This window comes from Geotrypetes seraphini, chromosome 2 (genome assembly GCF_902459505.1).
Source record: "Geotrypetes seraphini chromosome 2, aGeoSer1.1, whole genome shotgun sequence".
NCBI classification, from domain to species: domain Eukaryota; kingdom Metazoa; phylum Chordata; class Amphibia; order Gymnophiona; family Dermophiidae; genus Geotrypetes; species Geotrypetes seraphini.
Window position 1 is genome coordinate 351,155,185 of NC_047085.1, and position 18,323 is coordinate 351,173,507.

The 18,323-nt window shown below is 44.5% G+C and overlaps 1 protein-coding gene across 1 annotated transcript in view; it reads right to left on the reverse strand.

Moving 5' to 3' along the window:
* Window positions 1–18,323, reverse strand: part of ADCY1 (adenylate cyclase 1) — a 562,816-nt gene that overhangs the window by 9,837 nt on the left and 534,656 nt on the right. Inside the window, exon 18 of the mRNA XM_033930390.1 lies at window positions 13,972–14,086. Within this exon, the coding sequence (XP_033786281.1) occupies window positions 13,972–14,086 (115 nt within the window). The remainder of the gene's footprint in view (window positions 1–13,971; window positions 14,087–18,323) is intronic.

Below are 18,323 nucleotides of genomic sequence, written 5' to 3' on the forward strand. Positions count from 1 at the left end.
CTCTATAGCTATGCCTAGATATTAACACAAATGTGCATAAATAATAGAACTAATAATTTATGTACCTACTTGTGCGTTTCATCCATGCTGCATGCAAACTCCATCCATACACATATCCTCTGGCAAGGTATACACCATCAAATCACAGCACATAATTTTCTGCTGCTTAATATTCTGTAGAGACTATTTATGCCCACAGATGGCAAGAAAACTACCTGCTGCCTACATCTAGGGAGCTCCTCATAGAATTACTCACACTGCATGCAGTTTTGACTTTTCAAAACCATACACAGTGTTTTACCTGGAAAATGTGCTGAAACAAAAAGTAGATTTTTGTGGAACTTCCCCCCCCCTAGGGAGTTTTGAGGGAGGGTGAGGGATAACTCTGGGAGTTTTCATTGTTTGTACTAATTTTGCATACTACCTCACTTTAGACTCTTTTGGTGAGGCAGATAATCAAACTTAATACATTTCAAAAAGGATTGTGCAGTAGACCACTGCAGAATTGATGCAAAATCCATGGGTAGAGTAGTCAAGGATTTTGAAAGTACCTTGAAAATGTCTTCTAAATATTCAGGGGCCTATATTCTGCCCATGGTGGACACAGTCAGAGGCAAACTGAAACTTAGTGTCTGGGCTATGTCCAGACACTGGCACTGAATATCCAAGGTAGGACCGGTTTTAGCCATTTTGGGGCCCAGGGCAGAAATTAAGGATGGGGCCTCTGATCCCTTCTCCTCTCTGCACTCTCTCCCCCCCCCATATCCCCACCTCCCATTACTACCACACATAAAACAACTTTAAATGATTTTTTTACACACAAACACAGAGAGACCTTTGCCAAATGCAGAACAAGGGATCACAAATAGAAATTGACCTGGGAACCCCAAAAAATTAAACTGGAAAAATAAAGAGAGATATGCACTTCTTTCTTTACTAAACACATACAAAATCATGTATCTGAGGAAAAGGAGGACATATTTTCACACTGGTAGACATTTTCTGACAGACCCATAGGGGAGGCACTACGCAGCACATTCTGCTTGTAAAACCCTTTGGGACTGTTGACCAGACATGCACTGCATTCCCAGCTCCCACTCACTGCCACCCCACTGCTGAATCCCCACAATAATTTATAACACTGATGGGAACACTTGAAGCGGCTCCAGTCAGCAAATGACTCTCCGACATGGCTCCAATCAAATGTTTTGATGCAGCTCCAATTGGCGACTGGGAAGAACACTCTCTAACATGGCTCCTCCAATCAGTTGTTATAAAGATATAAGAAAATCAGGTAACACCAAGAGGGGGTAAATTGTCCGGGTGGGAACATAGCATCAGTGGGAATAGTCCGCAGTGCCAATTATCCAGAAGGCAATTGTGGGCGATCACTGTCTGGTGGGAATCAACTGGGTGGCTACTCTCTGGATACGGTCTAAATAGCACATAGCTGGCTATCTCAGGCTGAATATCTGGCTTAGTAGATTGATCAGTGACTGGCTATGTTGCGTGACATAGCCAGGCCCCACCAATATTCTGTGGCTCACCAGCCAAGTTTGGAGGCCAAAGACAACCGCCAAAATAGATGGAATGCCTTTGGCCATTGAGCTTAGTTGGCTAGCTGCTGAATATTGGCTTAGCTGGCTATGTCTCAGTTGGCCAAAACTGACTAGAAATTCAATGCCGGTTGCTGCATATGGTGCCGGCATTGAATTTCTGGTATCACTGCGTACTACGGGAGAACACTGGTGATCTCCCGTGGTCTGAATATGATCCTGATTGTCAACACTGATGCTTGTAAATTGGATGTTTTCAACGCATGTAACCAGTGCAGACACATCTGTTCCGGGCTGGATTTTTTTTTTTTTTTAGAATAGGTTCTATGACAGCAGATGCTCTTCTAAAATCCCAGTGGAAATTAGCATGTCCCAACCTGAACTTCTAAATTTCTGTGGGGCTCCATATGTTTTTCCTCTTTTATGCTGATTATATAATAAAGGCTGATATAAGAAAGCCCCTAAAATGATTTTGTATGCTACTTTCCCTGCACCGTCCTCTGCTCCTTGTGCAGCTTTCTCGATGCATGAATAGCAAGTATCAGTGAGCCCGCAGGCTATGCAGGAGCCGCCCGCAAAACAACTAGATGCAAACATAACAAACAAACAGAAAACTTTGGGGTCCTTTTACTAAGGCACGCTAACCGATTTAGAGCGTGCTAATTGATTTAATGCATGCTAAATGCTAAGGTGCCCATTATATTCTATGCACGCCCTGGCATTTAGGGCGCCTTAGTAAAAGGAACCCTTTGTGTATACTGTGCAATAACATTTGTTCAGACATTTTCCAGTATATTTTCAGTTCTGATTTACGAGGGCTCTGCATAGCTGGGTTTCAGTAAAGAATCAACAGGGCATCCAGCCAGCTGGCAACATTTTCCTTTGTGTTACTTCCTCTTGTTATTGTATGGGGGGTCAAGAGACCTATAGCCTCACCATTGCTCCAGAGAGATTGTGTAGGCTCACGTATTAGGGTTCACTGACCTGATGTGGGAGAGAAGGCCAGTGACAGGAGGAACCTAAGATTAGGTCAAGGCCTTGCAATGGCCAAAGAGCTAACATAATACAAAAAAAAAAAAAAAATGACCATATGCAAGGCCAAATAAGCAAATTGTACTCATTTGCAGCTTGTTTTGGACTGAATTGCTCCACTTATTCCTTTGGGCTTCTGCTCAACAACCATTACAGCAAACACCACAAACACATGCTGCCTCCCAAAACTGGTTAAAATTAACCCTACGCCTGGTCTTTCATTTTATCTATTCAACAATAGCTGAGATTCCCTCCTACCTCTTTTTCTGGGGCTGTGAAGAGTGTCTTCAAAGCATTCCCATCCCATGCCTTAGTTGGTTCCGGGAGCAGAAGCATGGCCTGGGAATTGAATACAGGCCTTCTACTGTATTCAATTAAGAACATAAGAAGTTGCCTCCGCTGAGGCAGACCATAGGTCCATCCTGCTCAGCGGTCCGCACCCGCGGCGGCCCATCAGGCCCATTGCCTGAGCAATGGTCTATACCTATCTATACCCCCCAATCCCTTTTTCTTCTAGGAATCTATCCAAACCTTCTTTGAAACCATTTAATGTTTTCTTGTCTACAACAGCCTCTGGAAGCGCGTTCCATGTATCCACCACCCTCTGAGTGAAAAAGAACTTCCTAGCGTTTGTTCTAAACCTGTCCCCTTTCAATTTCTCCGAGTGCCCCCTTGTACTTGTGGTGCCCCTTAATTTGAAAAATCTGCCCCTGTCTATTTTTTCTATGCCCTTCAGGATCTTGAAGGTTTCTATCATGTCTCCTCTAAGTCTTCGCTTCTCCAGGGAGAAAAGTCCCAACTGCTTCAATCTGTCGGTATATGGGAGATTTTCCATTCCCTTTATCAGTTTGGTTGCTCTTCTTTGTACTCCCTCAAGTACCGCCATGTCTTTCTTGAGGTACGGCGACCAGTACTGGACACAGTACTCCAGATGCGGCCGTACCATTGCACGATACAGCGGCATGATGACTTCCTTCGTCCTGGTCGTAATACCCTTCTTAATGATACCCAGCATTCTGTTTGCTTTCCTAGAGGCTGTGGCGCATTGCGCCGATGCCTTCAGTGTTGCGTCTACCATCACTCCCAGGTCTCTCTCCAGGTTACTAACCCCTAGTGGTGTTCCCCCCATTTTGTATGTGAACATCGGGTTCTTTTTCCCCACGTGCATGACCTTGCATTTCCCCACGTTGAAGCTCATCTGCCACTTTTCGGCCCACTTTTCCAGCTGCGTTAGATCCTTTTGGAGATCCTCGCAGTCTTCCTTGGTTTGAGCCCTGCTGTATAGTTTGGTGTCATCTGCAAATTTAATGACTTCACACTTAGTTCCCGCCTCTAGATCATTTATGTAGATATTGAACAAGAGCGGTCCCAGCACCGACCCTTGCGGAACTCCGCTCGTGACCCCTTTCCAGTCTGAGTAGTGTCCCTTTACGCCAACCCTCTGCTTCCTGTTTGCCAGCCAGTTTTTGATCCATCGGTGGACCTCCCCTTGTACCCCGTGGTTCCATATCTTTTTAAGCAGTCTCTCGTGTGGCACCTTGTCGAAGGCTTTTTGGAAGTCAAGGTAAATGATGTCTATAGATTCCCCTTTATCCACCTGGCTGTTCACTCCCTCAAAGAAGTACAATAAGTTTGTGAGGCATGACCTACCCTTACAGAAGCCATGTTGACTCGGTTTTAGCTGCCCATTTTTTTCGATGTGTTCACAGATGCTGTCTTTAATCAGTGCCTCCATCATCTTTCCCGGGACTGAGGTCAGGCTCACCGGCCTGTAGTTTCCCGGGTCCCCCCTTGCACCCTTCTTGAAGATGGGCGTGACATTTGCTATTTTCCAATCCTCCGGGATCTCTCCGGTTTTTAAGGATAGGTTGCATATCTGTCGAAGTGGCTCCGCTATTACGTCTTTTAGTTCCTTGAGTACCCTTGGGTGAATGCCATCCGGACCCGGCGATTTGTCGCTCTTTAGTCTGTCAATCTGCTTGAGTACATCTTGACAGACTAAAGAGCGACAAATCGCCGGGTCCGGATGGCATTCACCCAAGGGTACTCAAGGAACTAAAAGACGTAATAGCGGAGCCACTTCGACAGATATGCAACCTATCCTTAAAAACAGGAGAGATCCCGGAGGATTGGAAAATAGCAAATGTCACGCCCATCTTCAAGAAGGGCGCAAGGGGGGACCCGGGAAACTACAGGCCGGTGAGCCTGACCTCAGTCCCGGGAAAGATGATGGAGGCACTGATTAAAGACAGCATCTGTGAACACATCGAAAAAAATTCCTAGGCCATACTAAGCTACTCACTGGCCCTGAAGTTTGTTGCCCAATGCTATGTAGTATAACAAAAGTAGTCCTCTTCTGTCAGCATAAGTAATATGTATCTTCACAGGGGTGGACGAAAATGCAAGAATGTAATAAACAGGCAAATGTTGCAGACAGTTGCAGCAACATGTATCTTTTACGGCTCTTATGGGAGATCTGCATCTCCAAATGCCTGTCACTTGAAACTGTTGTTCTCGTTCAACATCAAGTTATGTAAAGCAGCCATTTCACCATCTGCCAATTAAAGGGTTAAAAGACGGCAGGATAGTACTGCAAAAGAGAACGATCATGCAATATGCACAACAAATGCGTAATTGCGTGAGCAGGCTCAACCAAGTCACACATTGCACTGTAATCATTTTCAAAGTCTTTCCTGAGTTGAATACGGCAGCATTTGGGAGCTGACACAGATTAGCTTGGTCAACAGGTTAACAGAAATGTAGAAATTATGTTGGTTGCCCTACACACATAGGTGTCTTACAGAATTGCTCTCAAACAATCCTTAGGTATGGGCTGCCTTTTGTCCTGATTTGCCATTGGAGATCTACAAAGGTACTGAGGCTATTTACCCTTTTTCTAACGGACAAGATAGTGTTCCAGTGAGTATAGTGAAACAGTTTATTGCCAGAGGTTGTTCCAGTCCTCTTGGTTTAGGGCTCTTTTTACAAAGCCATGGTAGAAGTTTCTGCTGTAGGCTGGCGAGGTAAATGCTATGATGCTCCTAGGAATTGGCCCACGGTAGAAACATTTACCACAGCTTTGTGAAAGCTGGCGTTAGTGAATAAAGGGGAATTCTTCAAGGGGCATTAGGGCTTTAAGTCACAGTAATTGGCCTTGCCGCGACTTAAACAGCTCTTTTGCTGCTTTACTAAAAATCCTTTTTTAATGTGGGTTACCGTATTTTTCGCTCCATAAGATGCACTTTTTCCACCCCCCAAAAGGGGATGGAAATAAGGGTGCGTCTTAAGAAGCAAATGTAAAAAAAAACTCCCAAACAAGACCTGGACCTCCTTTTGGAGTCCCAGCGGTTCAGAAAGCTTTCCGCGCTCCTGCCTGGGTTCCGCTGCTCTCTTCCGGCAGCGGCAGCGGCACAGCGGTGCAGGAGGCAGGCGCGCGCTTTTTCCGTGCCTGCTCGGTCCCCCCCCCTGCGCTCCGAATGGCTGCCTGTCAGTTCTCACAGAACGAGAACTGACAGGCAGCCCTTCGGAGCACAGGGAGGGACCACGCAGACACGGAAAAAGCGTGCGCCCGCCTCCTGCACCGCTGTGCCGCTGACGCTGCTTAGCAGAGTTTTTAAAAGATTTGGATAACTTCTTTTAAAAAAAGTCCATAAGCAGCGTCAGCGGCACAGCGGTGCAGGAGGCGGGCGCACGCTTTTTCCGTGTCTGCGTGGTCCCTCCCTGTGCTCCGAAGGGCTGCCTGTCAGTTCTCATCCTGTCAGTTCTCGTTCCTTATTCCTAGGATAAATAGGATAAAATCTGTTTTACTCTTTGGGATTTGCCAGGTACTATTGACCTGGGTTGACCACTGTTGGAAACAGGTTACTGGGCTTGATGGACTTGTAGTCTATCCCAGTATGGCATGTTCTTATGTTCTTAGGGTAGGCTTGGGGTGGGTCTATTCATAATGGAACTTTTTTTTTTTTTTACAGGTTATTATATTAGCTCATCTGGATTATGCAAATTCTCTTTACATCAGTTTAAGTAAGGGCAATTTAAGGAGATTGCAGCTTATTCGGAATATGGCTGCCAAATTAATTTTTGGTAAGAGAAGATGTGATCATGTCACTCCATTGCTGAGGGCGTTACACCGGCTTCCGGTGTATTGGAGGGTTCAGTTCAAGTGTGCTAGTGTGGTATCTAAAAGTCTATATGGGATTTTTTCCCCATTACTTATACTTTTCTTCAATTCGCAACACCCCTTCTCTACTAGAGGAATCCATAAATTTTAATTAGCCTTTCCGTCTATTAAGGGTATTCAAACTTTAGGAAGGCTCTCCTACTCTCTGGCATATGCCTTAGTAAAAATTTGGAATGACCTTCCTTCAGAAATTAGATCCCTTTCCTCTTTGACTTGTTTCAGAAAAAGTTTGAAGACGTATTTGTTGAAGAAATTCTTAACTGATGACTAATGGATTATAATAGTTGTACCCCTGTTTAATTATTGTTTTCTCCTACCCTTTTGGGTTAATTTTGTAAACTAGATCGAGTCCCCTTCAGGGAAAGACCCGATGTATAAAACTAAGGATTGGATTGGATTAATAGCAGCATACATTTTAAATAATTTGTGGTCCAAATGAGGCTATGAGATGATAGCATTCAAATTTCCCCATGGACCAACATGGATTTTCTGTACGGGGTCAGATAACTCATCCTCTGCTAAAGAAAGTTATCCCAAGATGAGAGTAGAGATGGAGAGCACCATCCTGCATTGCTATAGCTAGGAAGTTGTCATTTTTCCGGCTTTGGCAACATAAGGAAAATTCTTGTGTTAAATAACAAAAACTATAAAAATCTTCTCATTGTAAAAACATCAAAATGTGCTGTTTTAACATACCTTACTGAATGACTCTTACAGTAATTCTGACATTGGAGGTAACAGGCGATATAGGTTTTTGAAATCTTTCTTACAATAAATACCCTATCAGGGGCATTTCCAAAATATACGTCTAAGTCCGATTTGGACATATGGGGCTCCTTTTATGAAGCCGCGTGCAATGTTTAATCATGCGCTAACCCCAGTGCTAGCCAAAAAACTGCCGCCTGCTCAAGAGGAGGCGGTAGCGGCTAGCGCCTCCAGCGGTTTAGCATGTGCTATTATGCGCGTCAAACTGCTACCGCGGCTTCGTAAAAGGAGCCCATGGTGTTAGACCTTACTGATACATATTACCTACAAGTTCGTTACTGTAAATACATTAAAGGTGAATTTTAAGAAGAGTTTCTACAGGTAAATATTATTCCATATCCTAAAATGGCTTTTTATAGATAAGGTATTTTTTTTTTTATTTGTTATCAACTATAATGGTAATTAACCAAATGTTGTTGTGCATGCATTTTCATATACAGTACTCTGAGATTAGTTTTCAAAAGGACTTATGCGTTTGGTAGCTGATGCCAACCTCATAAGGTCTTCACACTAAAAGAACAGGGACACAAATGGATACATTTTATCTGTTTTAGAAGCATAGGGGTCCTTTTACTAAGGCGCGCTAGCTGCTTTAGCGTGTGTTAAATATTAGCGCACCCTAAATGCTAATGCGTCCATAGACTATAATGGGTGCGTTAGAGTTTAGCGCGCATTAATATTTAGTGCGTGCTAAAATGGCCAGAGCGCCTTAGTAAAAGGACCCCATAGTTACTAATGCATGTTAAGAAAATAACACGTTAAAAGGCACAATAATGTGTTATCTGCCCTTAAAATGGGTTTGTTTAGAATGATGCGAGTCAAACAATAATGAGATGCACAGTATGTAAATGCATGCAAAGCATCTCGTTATGTAAAATAAATAGTACGGCTTGTGTTTTACCTTCCAAGCTTCATTTTTCTTTTTTCTTTTTTTTTTTAACTTTATTGATTTTAAAATATTAACAGTGCAATAAACAAGTAGGTGAACATATAGCAAAACAAGATAAGCACATTTGTCTTACAACATATCAGAGCAATACTTTTAACCCGCCCATCCACCTATTGATTAATCAATAAAAGCACGAATACATAAATACATTCAGTAACTTTCCTTTCTGTAAAATAATAATGCAATCCTACCCACCTCCCACACACCCTTTCCCCCTTCCCTGGATGTGTGTGTGAAAATAAACAAAAAGTGAAGACACAGAACCAACTAAACTGAAGGGTATTTTTAAACTATACTGAAGTAATGAAAGATGTCAATGGACTCCAAACCAGTTTAAATATATTGCTATGCCCCAACATACCAGCATTCATTTTCTTATATTTATAACTGGAACATAAATTTGCCCTCCAAAAAGGAAAATCGAGGCAATCAAAGTTCTTCCAATTTCGAGTAATCATCAGCATGGCTACCCCGGTCATAATTAGGAAAAGCCTACACTTATAACGATCCATGGGAGGTTTAATATGTAACAATGTTCCGCATATGACTACCGCATATAACAATGGGATTGATGATTCCAATATGGAAAAATAAAACTGGAGCTATATTTTCTCTGGAGAGCATTAGGATGCTAATGTGGCCTGATGTTTTTGAAAAGTCTCTAAAAGGGCCCTTTGCTTTAAATAATAACCCACCCACACTCTGACACCCCCCCACCAGCATCAGATCTCCCCCAAACCCAATATCCCCTTGGCATCAAAAAGACATCTCCATCCTCCTTGATCCCTCAAGCATCCAGTAGACACCCTCACTCCTGATGCAAACATCCTTGGTATCCAACAGTTGCTCCTACCACCCCTCAGACCCCTCCTGGCACTTACTGGCTAGCGGTTAGGGGAAGGGGAGCAGAATCAATCTCATGAAACTCTCACCCCATTGCTGTTCAGATTCAAAATGGCACCAGTCAAAATCTAGTGGTTCTACCACTACAGTTGAGGCGCTTGGCAGGAATACCATGAGACCATCGCTAGGGTTTGAGCAGTGACATTTTGAAGCAAGATGCTGATGCTGCAGGAGTGTCTAGGAATGATTTCTGCTCTTCCCATCTCCCTGGTTGCCGGAGAAATTCTTGGTAGGTGCTGGAAATATTTGGGTTTGTAGGATGATGGGTATTGGCTATTGGGAGTTATAAAACAGAAGGTTTAGATAGTGATTGCGGGAGGGAGGCTGGAGTTTGGGGGTTGGGCATTACCAGCCATAGGATTTGAGGATGAGGTGTTCTTCACACATTGGTCGATTTAAAATATAGTAGACCAACGATATAGCTAATTTACATCTAGGCCCATTTTCTATAAATGGCGCCTTAACTTAGGCACTGGTAGGCACCCCATAGGCATCGGAACAGGGTGTCCGCCCATAGGCATCGGAACAGGGTGCCCGCCCACCCTCCCGACTCCCAGGGTTTAACTTAAAATGATCGGGCAGCTGCCGTCATGCAGCTTCAAGGAGCAGGCCTGCCCCCGGAAGTAGAATGAAGACTTCCGGGGGCAGGCCTTCTTCTTGATGCTGCGCGGCAGCTGCCTGATCATTTAAAATTGAAGCTGTCGCACAATTTCGCCGGAGCTAGGGTGGAGCACCTTGTCCCCCCCCAAACAAGACACCCCCCTGGGGCACCCTACTGGCACCTAAGGGAAATGCTTTTTAAGAGTTCTTTTAAAAGAGATTTCCAGGTGCCTACTGATGTCTAAAAAAACAGCGATGGAATTGTGCCTCCGAAGGTTCCTACCGGCACCTAATGACACTGTAGGTGTGACTAACATGAAAACCTTTGCTGAGGGGGAACTTCTTTAAACGGCGCTGTCACATGATTGAGACGTGTTTGGCGACTGCTGACAATGGTGTCATTTAGAGAATCCAGGTCCTACTGTTTAGTGGCTCGCAAACTAAAATGAGATTTTAACACAGCTTTATAGTGGTGGTCCCAAATCGAGAAACAGATAAAATTTATTCATTTAGGTAGAGGGCTGATTAGGACGATTTCAGGGGCAGAGTAAAAACTTATATGAAGAGATTATTTCTGGATAAATGATCTGTCCAACTGGGATGCACAAACAGCAAGTACAAAGTCAGATAATTCAGTCATTTAAGAGGAAAGCTATCAACCTGGGCTACTGTTAAGATAAGCTATTTAAGTTCTTATAAAATACAATTATTGAATATCTTAATAATGATAACAATAAAAATTGGAATATAAGATGTGGTGGAATATGTTATGTCTATACAGTAAATATGAAAAAAAATTATGTGATTAAATGTGGTAATTTGAGGAAATTTAGAAAAGTATGGAATTGCTTACTTAAGTTCAAAGATTAAATGTTATTATACAGTGGTACCTCGGTTTACGAGTGCACTTGTTTGCGAGTGTTTTGCAAGATGAGCAAAACATTCGCAAAATCGGCGCTTCGGAAACCGAGCGTGCCTCGATTTACGAGTGCCCCCCCCCCCCGTGATCTGGCACACCCTGCTTGCATCACACCCCCTGCCATGATCCGGCATCCCCCAGGCACCCATCCACCCACCCGATCACATTCCTTACCCCCATTTGGCACCGGCACTGGCACCAACGCACAGGACATGCCGGTGCTGGTGCCCGAAGATCTGCCTTCTTCTTTGTGCTGGGCCTTGAGCATCTGCGCATGCTCAAGGCCTTCGGGTTCCCGTTCTCTCCAAGATTCTGTCAGAAGTCTTATGTCTAAACTAAACTAAACTAAACCTTAGGTTTGTATACCGCACCATCTCCGCGTGCGCAGAGCTCGGCACGGTTTACAGAGTTTGAAAGGAAAGGAACTACAAAGAAAGGATATAGGAGAGGGACTGAGGAGATAGAGGGGGACAGGATACTAGAGCACGGGAGGTGATTAGATTTTTGAAAAGAGCCAAGTTTTCAAGTGTTTGCGGAAGGATTGGAAGGAGCTAGAATTTCTGAGCGGGGATGAAAGATTGTTCCAGAGTTCTATGGTTCTAAAGGGGAGGGATGTTCCAAGTTTTCCTGCGCGGGATATACCTTTTATGGAAGGGAAAGATAGTTTCAGTTTTTGGGAGGATCTAGTCGAGAGCGGGTTTGAGGAATTCCAGAAGAGTGGGATAATGGGAGGGAGGACGCCATGTAGAATCTTGAAGGCTATGCAGGCACATTTATAGAGGACTCTGGAGTATACTGGGAGCCAATGAAGCTTGAAGAGGAGTGGGGAAACGTGGTCGAACTTGCCTTTTGCGAAAATAAGCTTGGCTGCGGCGTTCTGAATTAGTTGAAGTCTATGGAGGTTTTTCTTAGTTAGGCTTATATAGATGGAGTTGCAGTAGTCCAGTCTAGAGAGGATGGTGGATTGGACGAGGATGGCGAAATGAGAATGATGAAAGCAGGATCTTACTTTCCTCAACATATGGAGGCTAAAGAAGCATTTTTTTACCAGGGAGTTGAGGTGATCGTTGAAGGAGAGAGAGGAATCTAAGATGATGCCTAGGACTTTGCTTGAAAACTCAAGCTGAAGAGTGGGGCCGGAGGGTAGAGGGATGGAGGTGGGTAAATGGTCTGAGATTGGGCCGAGCCAAAGTAGTTTGGTTTTGGACTCATTCAGTTTCATTTGTACAGATTGGGCCCAGGATTGGAGGTTCGTAATACATGTGGAGATGTTCTCAGCAAGGTTCGAGAGGTTCGAGTCGGTTTCGAGGAGGATGAGGATGTCGTCAGCGTAGGAGTAGAGAGTTTCTAGGGGGGATAAATGAAGGAGTTTCAGAGAGGACATGTAGATGTTGAAAAGGATAGGGGAGAGGGGTGAGCCTTGCGGGACTCCACATTTTGGCTTCCAGGCGGGGGATGAGGTACCGTTTGTGTTAACGGTGTAGGAGCGGGAGCGTAGGAATTTCGAGAACCAATCCAGGACTGTGGAGCTTATGCCTATTTCGGAGAGTTGGAAGATTAGGATGTCGTGGTGAACGACATCGAAGGCTGCGGAGAGGTCGAATTGAAGAAGAACAGCAAGTTTGTTGCGAGAATGGAGTTGTTGCACCTTAGAGATTAGTGAGGCCAAGAGGGATTCGGTGCTGAAGTTGGGTCTGAAGCCGAATTGGTGGGGTAGGAGGATAGAGAATCGTTCTAGGTAGGATGAGAGTTGGGTGGATATGATGGATTCTAATAGTTTGGTTAGGAGAGGGATATTTGCTATAGGACGGTAATTTGATGGAATGGAGGGATCGAGATCGGCCTTTTTCAGTAGAGGGGACAGTGAAATGTGTCCCATGTCGGGGGAGAAAAGGCCTGATGTTAGGGCAGAGTTTATAAGTTCGGTGAGGGAAGTGATGGCCTGTGTAGGGATATTCTCGTATAGGTAGGAGGGGAAAGGATCCAAAATGCACTTGCAAGTTTTTAATTTGAGGCAGAGTTTAGAGACTTGCGGTTCAGAGACAAGCTCGAAGGCGGTCCAGGATCTGTCGGCAGGAATGGATACAGGTAAGGTAGAGTTGGGAACAGTAGAGGTCAGGGGATTGTAGGAGACTGTGGGGGGGAAGGAGCGTCTTAGGGTGGAAATCTTTTCATTAAAGAAATTTGCAAGGGCCTCGGCTGATAGAGATGGTGGAAGCAACGACGGGTCTTTTTTTGTAGTTAGGGAGCGCCAGATGTTGAACAGCGCACTGATCTGGTTGTTGGATCTGGAGATCTTGTCTCCAAAGAAGTTTTTTCTGGCTTTTTTTAATGTTGAATTGTAAAATTTAATGTTAGCCCTCCAGGTCTGTCTATCGGAGGGGGATTTGGATTTTTTCCATTTGCGCTCCAAAGCGCGACACTTCTGTTTTAATTCTCTGTGAAGAGGTAGGTACCAGGGGGCCTTTCGGGGGTAGGAGATGGTTTTGGTGGTTAGTGGAGCAAGGGAGTGGTAGGTGGACTCGGAGAGGGCAGTCCAGTTGTGCCAATGTGATTCGGGGTCTATAGGTCTAGGGTTGGAGGAGAGTTTGTTGAGAAATTTGGGCCAGAATAGGTTGCTCGATGTCAACGAGCAGAGTCCACATCCGATAGTACTGTGTGAGACTGACAGTTTGGTTTTCTTGCCTTTCTCTTTAGCACACTGGGGGTACTATCAAATGCAGACCCTTGGTGACCCCTGAAGCAAATGGTCATCCAACAAAACACGGTCCCATATTGGGTCCTTTTATTTTTCAGTGTTTTGCTAATAACAGAGGGCTTTATATATTATACTCATGTGCAGGAAAGTTCTTGGCCCACCCCTACTTCTGTGTGTTCCTTCCTTCCTTCCTTTTGTTTTCTATTTTACTAGAAGTACCATTTTGTCAATGGAGTCTGGTCGCTTAAATGGTGGTGCAGCATACATTGCTAACTCTAGCTGTATGTGTTCAGAGAAACCTTTAACATCCGTAATAATTTAGGCAGGCAAAATAACAGTGGTTAATTTAAGTTTAGAGCAAAGACTTACCCACTCTGAGGACAAAATCATTGTAGGACTGATAGTTGATTTCATCAAGAACATCAAACATTTCTATTGCAAAATCCGCCAGTGTACTCAGGTGGGAATAAATAGATTTCTTAGCCTTAACATGGAAAAAAAAATACTAGTCCATTAAAATTATATTACACTGTGACTAAAGAAATATATTACTGCATGTTAAGTTTAAACCTTCACTCTGAAAGACCATCAGATGATTTCAAACTTATTATATGTTATTAAATGTCAAGTGTGATTCCTTTTAAGGAATAAAATCATTAGTGCTTTTAATAGATAAAATATAAGCCAACTTGCATCATCATTACATCCTTTAGGGATCCTTTTACAAAGGTGTGCTAAGCGTTTTCGTGCACGCTAAATATTAGTGTGCGCTAACCACGCACTAAACGCTAATGCTTGCATGTTAGTCTATGGACGTGCTAGCAGTTAGCGCGCGCTAAAACGCATAGTGCACCTTAGGAAAACAGGGGGTTAGTACTAAAATGGCAAATGTTATTAAGTATGTTTACAAAACAAGTATTCTAAAAAAAAAAAATAGCATTTCTTTTATTCATTTTGTTTTTCTTTCCTCCTCTCCCCATTTGTTTTATCCTCTTATTCTAAGCATACAAATGTGGCTTTCACATGTCTAAGTTGTTTTTATGTGTGTAAAAAAAAATAGCACATCCCAAGATATTTGTGTACATGGCATTTGGATTACCTGGATGATTCATTTATTGTTTATTTATCTGAAGCATTTGTTTAACACCTTTCACAAGAACTATCAAAGCAGTGTGTACAAAGAAATATCACAAAACAGAAATAAACAGAAAACAAATACAATCGTGAGACAGACAAAAGACAGAGACAGGAGACAATAGGAGGGGGAAAGGCATAGCACAACATCAGTTTCCAAGCACAAATGAACAAAGAGCCAGGACACAAGAGATCTTCAGGGTGGGGGCAGGGGTAGATCAAGCCACTGGTCCAAGGAAAGCACTGAAATGGAAGTCAACACATTTGAATAATTTTACACTTCTGAAATTCATATTTAGAAAGCTAAATTAAAATTTATTGCTGTCAACAGGGGAAGCAATGTTCAGGCAGCCCACCTAGTTGCAAATGTCATAGATGCTTTATATACCCAGACTTTTAAAGTAATTTCAAAGAGAACTGTAAATATAATTTCTCTGGTACCTATAGCACCCACTTCACGCTTGCTTTTCTGTGGCCATAATTTTGCTAGGAAACTGTTCATAGAATGGGAAATTCAGCCTCTCCCCACTCTCTTCTCACCTAAGGTGACCATACGTCCCGTTATGGAACCGACCGTCTCGTTGTCCTGACCCACCGCTTCGGGACGCCGAAATGTCTCGTTTTCAGGGACAGCGTCCTGAAGCTGTACGAGGGGACAAGGGACCGGTGATCGCTTCCCCTCCCACACTAAAGCCTGCCTCCCTCCTTCCCTCCCTACAGCGCCAAAATGGTCAGGGGGGCCCGACAGGTCCGGAATCACCCTCCTTATTCTCAGGGCCGGCATTAGGGGATAGCAAGGGGGCTCCGCGATCCAGGCAGCTCACTTAGCTGCCATCAGCCCTGCCTTCGGCTGCACTGGTAATGCTAAACTGGACGGTAAAAGCAAAGAGAGATGCCGCGGGACTTTCCCACTTGCCTGCATCGCTTGAAGTTCTGCCGCTCTCGATCCTGCTCCCCCCCTCTGAAGTGACTTCCTGTTTTTGAGGGGCGGGATCGAGAGCGGCAGAACTTAAAGCGATGCAGGCAAGTGGAAAAGTCCCGCGGCGTCTCTCTTTGCTTTTACCGTTCAGTTTAGCATTACCAGTGCAGCCGAAAGCAGGGCTGATGGCAGCTAAGAATTGCCTCCAGTCTGGAAGCATTACTGGAATACTCTGAGGGACTTCTATACCATTCAGGCCTTTTAAGTTGGGGAAAGAGGGGAGGTACTGGAATGGGATGTGGGAAGATGGTGGGTTGGCTGGCTCAGGAAAGGGGAGAAAGCTGCTAAATCAGAAAAGGAAGAAAAAAAAGGAACAGAGGAAGATGCAATAAGAAGAAAAAGGAGGTTCTGGATATTGGAGTAATAGGAAGATAGGGGGCATGCTGACACAGAAGGAGGGAGAAGGAAAAGGGAGAGGAACAGAGATGCCAAGTCCATGGGAGGGAAGAAAAGGAGATACCAGACCATGGAGGGGGAGGGAGAGATGCCAGGGCATGGAGGGAAGGAGACAGATGCCAGACCATGGGAAAGGAAGGAAGTAGGGAGGGAGAGAAAGGAAGGAGGGGGAGGGGGAGTTGGAAGGAGAGGAGAAATATGCCAGGGCATGGGGAGAGAGACAGGAAACAAATGCCAGAGCATGGAGGGAAAGATATGCCAAAGCATGGGGGAGGGAAGGAGATAGAGATGCCAGACCATGGGATGGAGTGGGAAGGAAGGAAAGGAGAAGAGAGAGATTCCAGAGCATAGGGAGACAGAAAAATGGAGAGGGGGTGAAGCTGAAATGAAACATGTACAAAGGAGACAGTTTATGGAAGGAGCATAGAAAGAGGGAAGATACCATATGGAAGAGAGAGAGAGGGCGGGGACACTGGATGGAAAGGGCAGAGAATAGAAGGGGCGAGACAGAGGGTGAATAGTAGTTGGAACAGGTAGAGAAAGGGGGACAGACACTGAATGGAGAGGGACAGATGCTGAATGGAAGTGTGGGGGAGAGGAGAGACAGACGTTGAATGGAAGAGTGGAAGAGAGGACGGACAAACACTGAATGGAAGTGGGGGGAGAGGAGGGACAGACACTGAATGGAAGTGGAGGGAGAGGGGGAGCAGACGCTGAAAGGAAGTGGGGAGGAGAAAGAAAAAAGAGCACATGCTGGATTGAGGGAAGAGGATAGAGTTAGATACTGGAAGGGGTGAGGGAAAGAGGTGGCAAGCTATAGGTAGACACAATGAAAGAGGGAAATTGAGGACTGAATAGTAAGAAAAAATTTAGACAGAGGCAGAAAATAAATTGAGAAGGAAGAACAGGGAAGAACAAGAGGAAGGGAGCAGAAAGAAAGATGTCTGAGCAGGGGGAAGGGGAGGAGACAGATACCAAACCTGGGAGGAGGAAAAGAGGAAGGAGACAGATAACAGATCTGAGGGGAGAAAAGGAGAAGAGAGATATGCTAAAATCTGCTGGGAGAGAGGAAGGAAGGCGAGAAAGAGGCAGAGAAGGGGGAGGGGTTGTAAGCAGATTAGAAAGACAAGAAAGAGAAAGGCCTGGACCAAAGAGGAAAGACAGGAGGCAGATACAGGACTATGGGAGGTTCAGACAGAGGGGGAGAGACCCTGGGGAAGAACAGGGAGATATAAGATCATAACAGAGGAGGGAGAGAGAGGGAGACCTGGAACAAAGGTACAAATGAGAACTGACACTGGATCTGGGGAGGGTAACAGAGGAAAAGAGAGAGAGACCTGGACCCAAAGGGGATGGGGCTGGATTGTGAAAGAAATATTGGATGCGAAAGAAAGATTGGATGCACAGTCAGAAGGAAGTGCAACCAGAGACTCATGAAATCACCAGACAAAAAAGGTAGGAAAAATTATTTTATTTTAAATTTAGTGATCAAAATTTGTCCGTTTTGAGAATTTATATTTTGCACTATATTTGTCTATTTTTCTATAGTTACTGACATTGCATATTTTAAAGTAATCTGCCTTGACATCTTTGAAAAAAACCGAAACTCATAAATGATAATTAACATTTTCTCTGCGTACAGTGTGCTTTGTGTTTTTTTAAATTTTATGTTTATCATTATGAGGGCTGGAACACTGCCCATACGCCGAGAGGCTGGATAGGCTGGGGCTCTTCTCTCTGGAGAAAAGGAGGCTCAGGGGAGATATGATAGAAACCTTCAAGATCATGAGGGGCATAGAGAGGGTGGATAGGGACAGATTCTTCAGACTGAAGGGGACAGCTAATACGAGGGGGCATTCTGAGAAACTGAAGGGAGATAGGTTCAAAACAAACGCAAGGAAGTTTTTTTTCACCCAGAGGGTCGTGGACACTTGGAATGCATTACCGGAGGAAGTGATCAGGCAGAGTACGGTCCAGGGATTCAAACAGGGATTGGACGGATTCCTGAGGGATAAAGGGATCAAGGGATACTGAAGGAGGAGCTGGGATGTAACACAAGTATAGAAAGTTAACCAGGTAATGAGTAAAAACCAACCAGGTCGTGCATGTGAAAGACCGGAGGGCTAGGGCTTCGATAGGAAGGCAGGACTTAAATGGGAAGCCAAGGTGGCAAGGGAGCCCCTTCTGATGATTCTGACAGGTCGTGACCTGT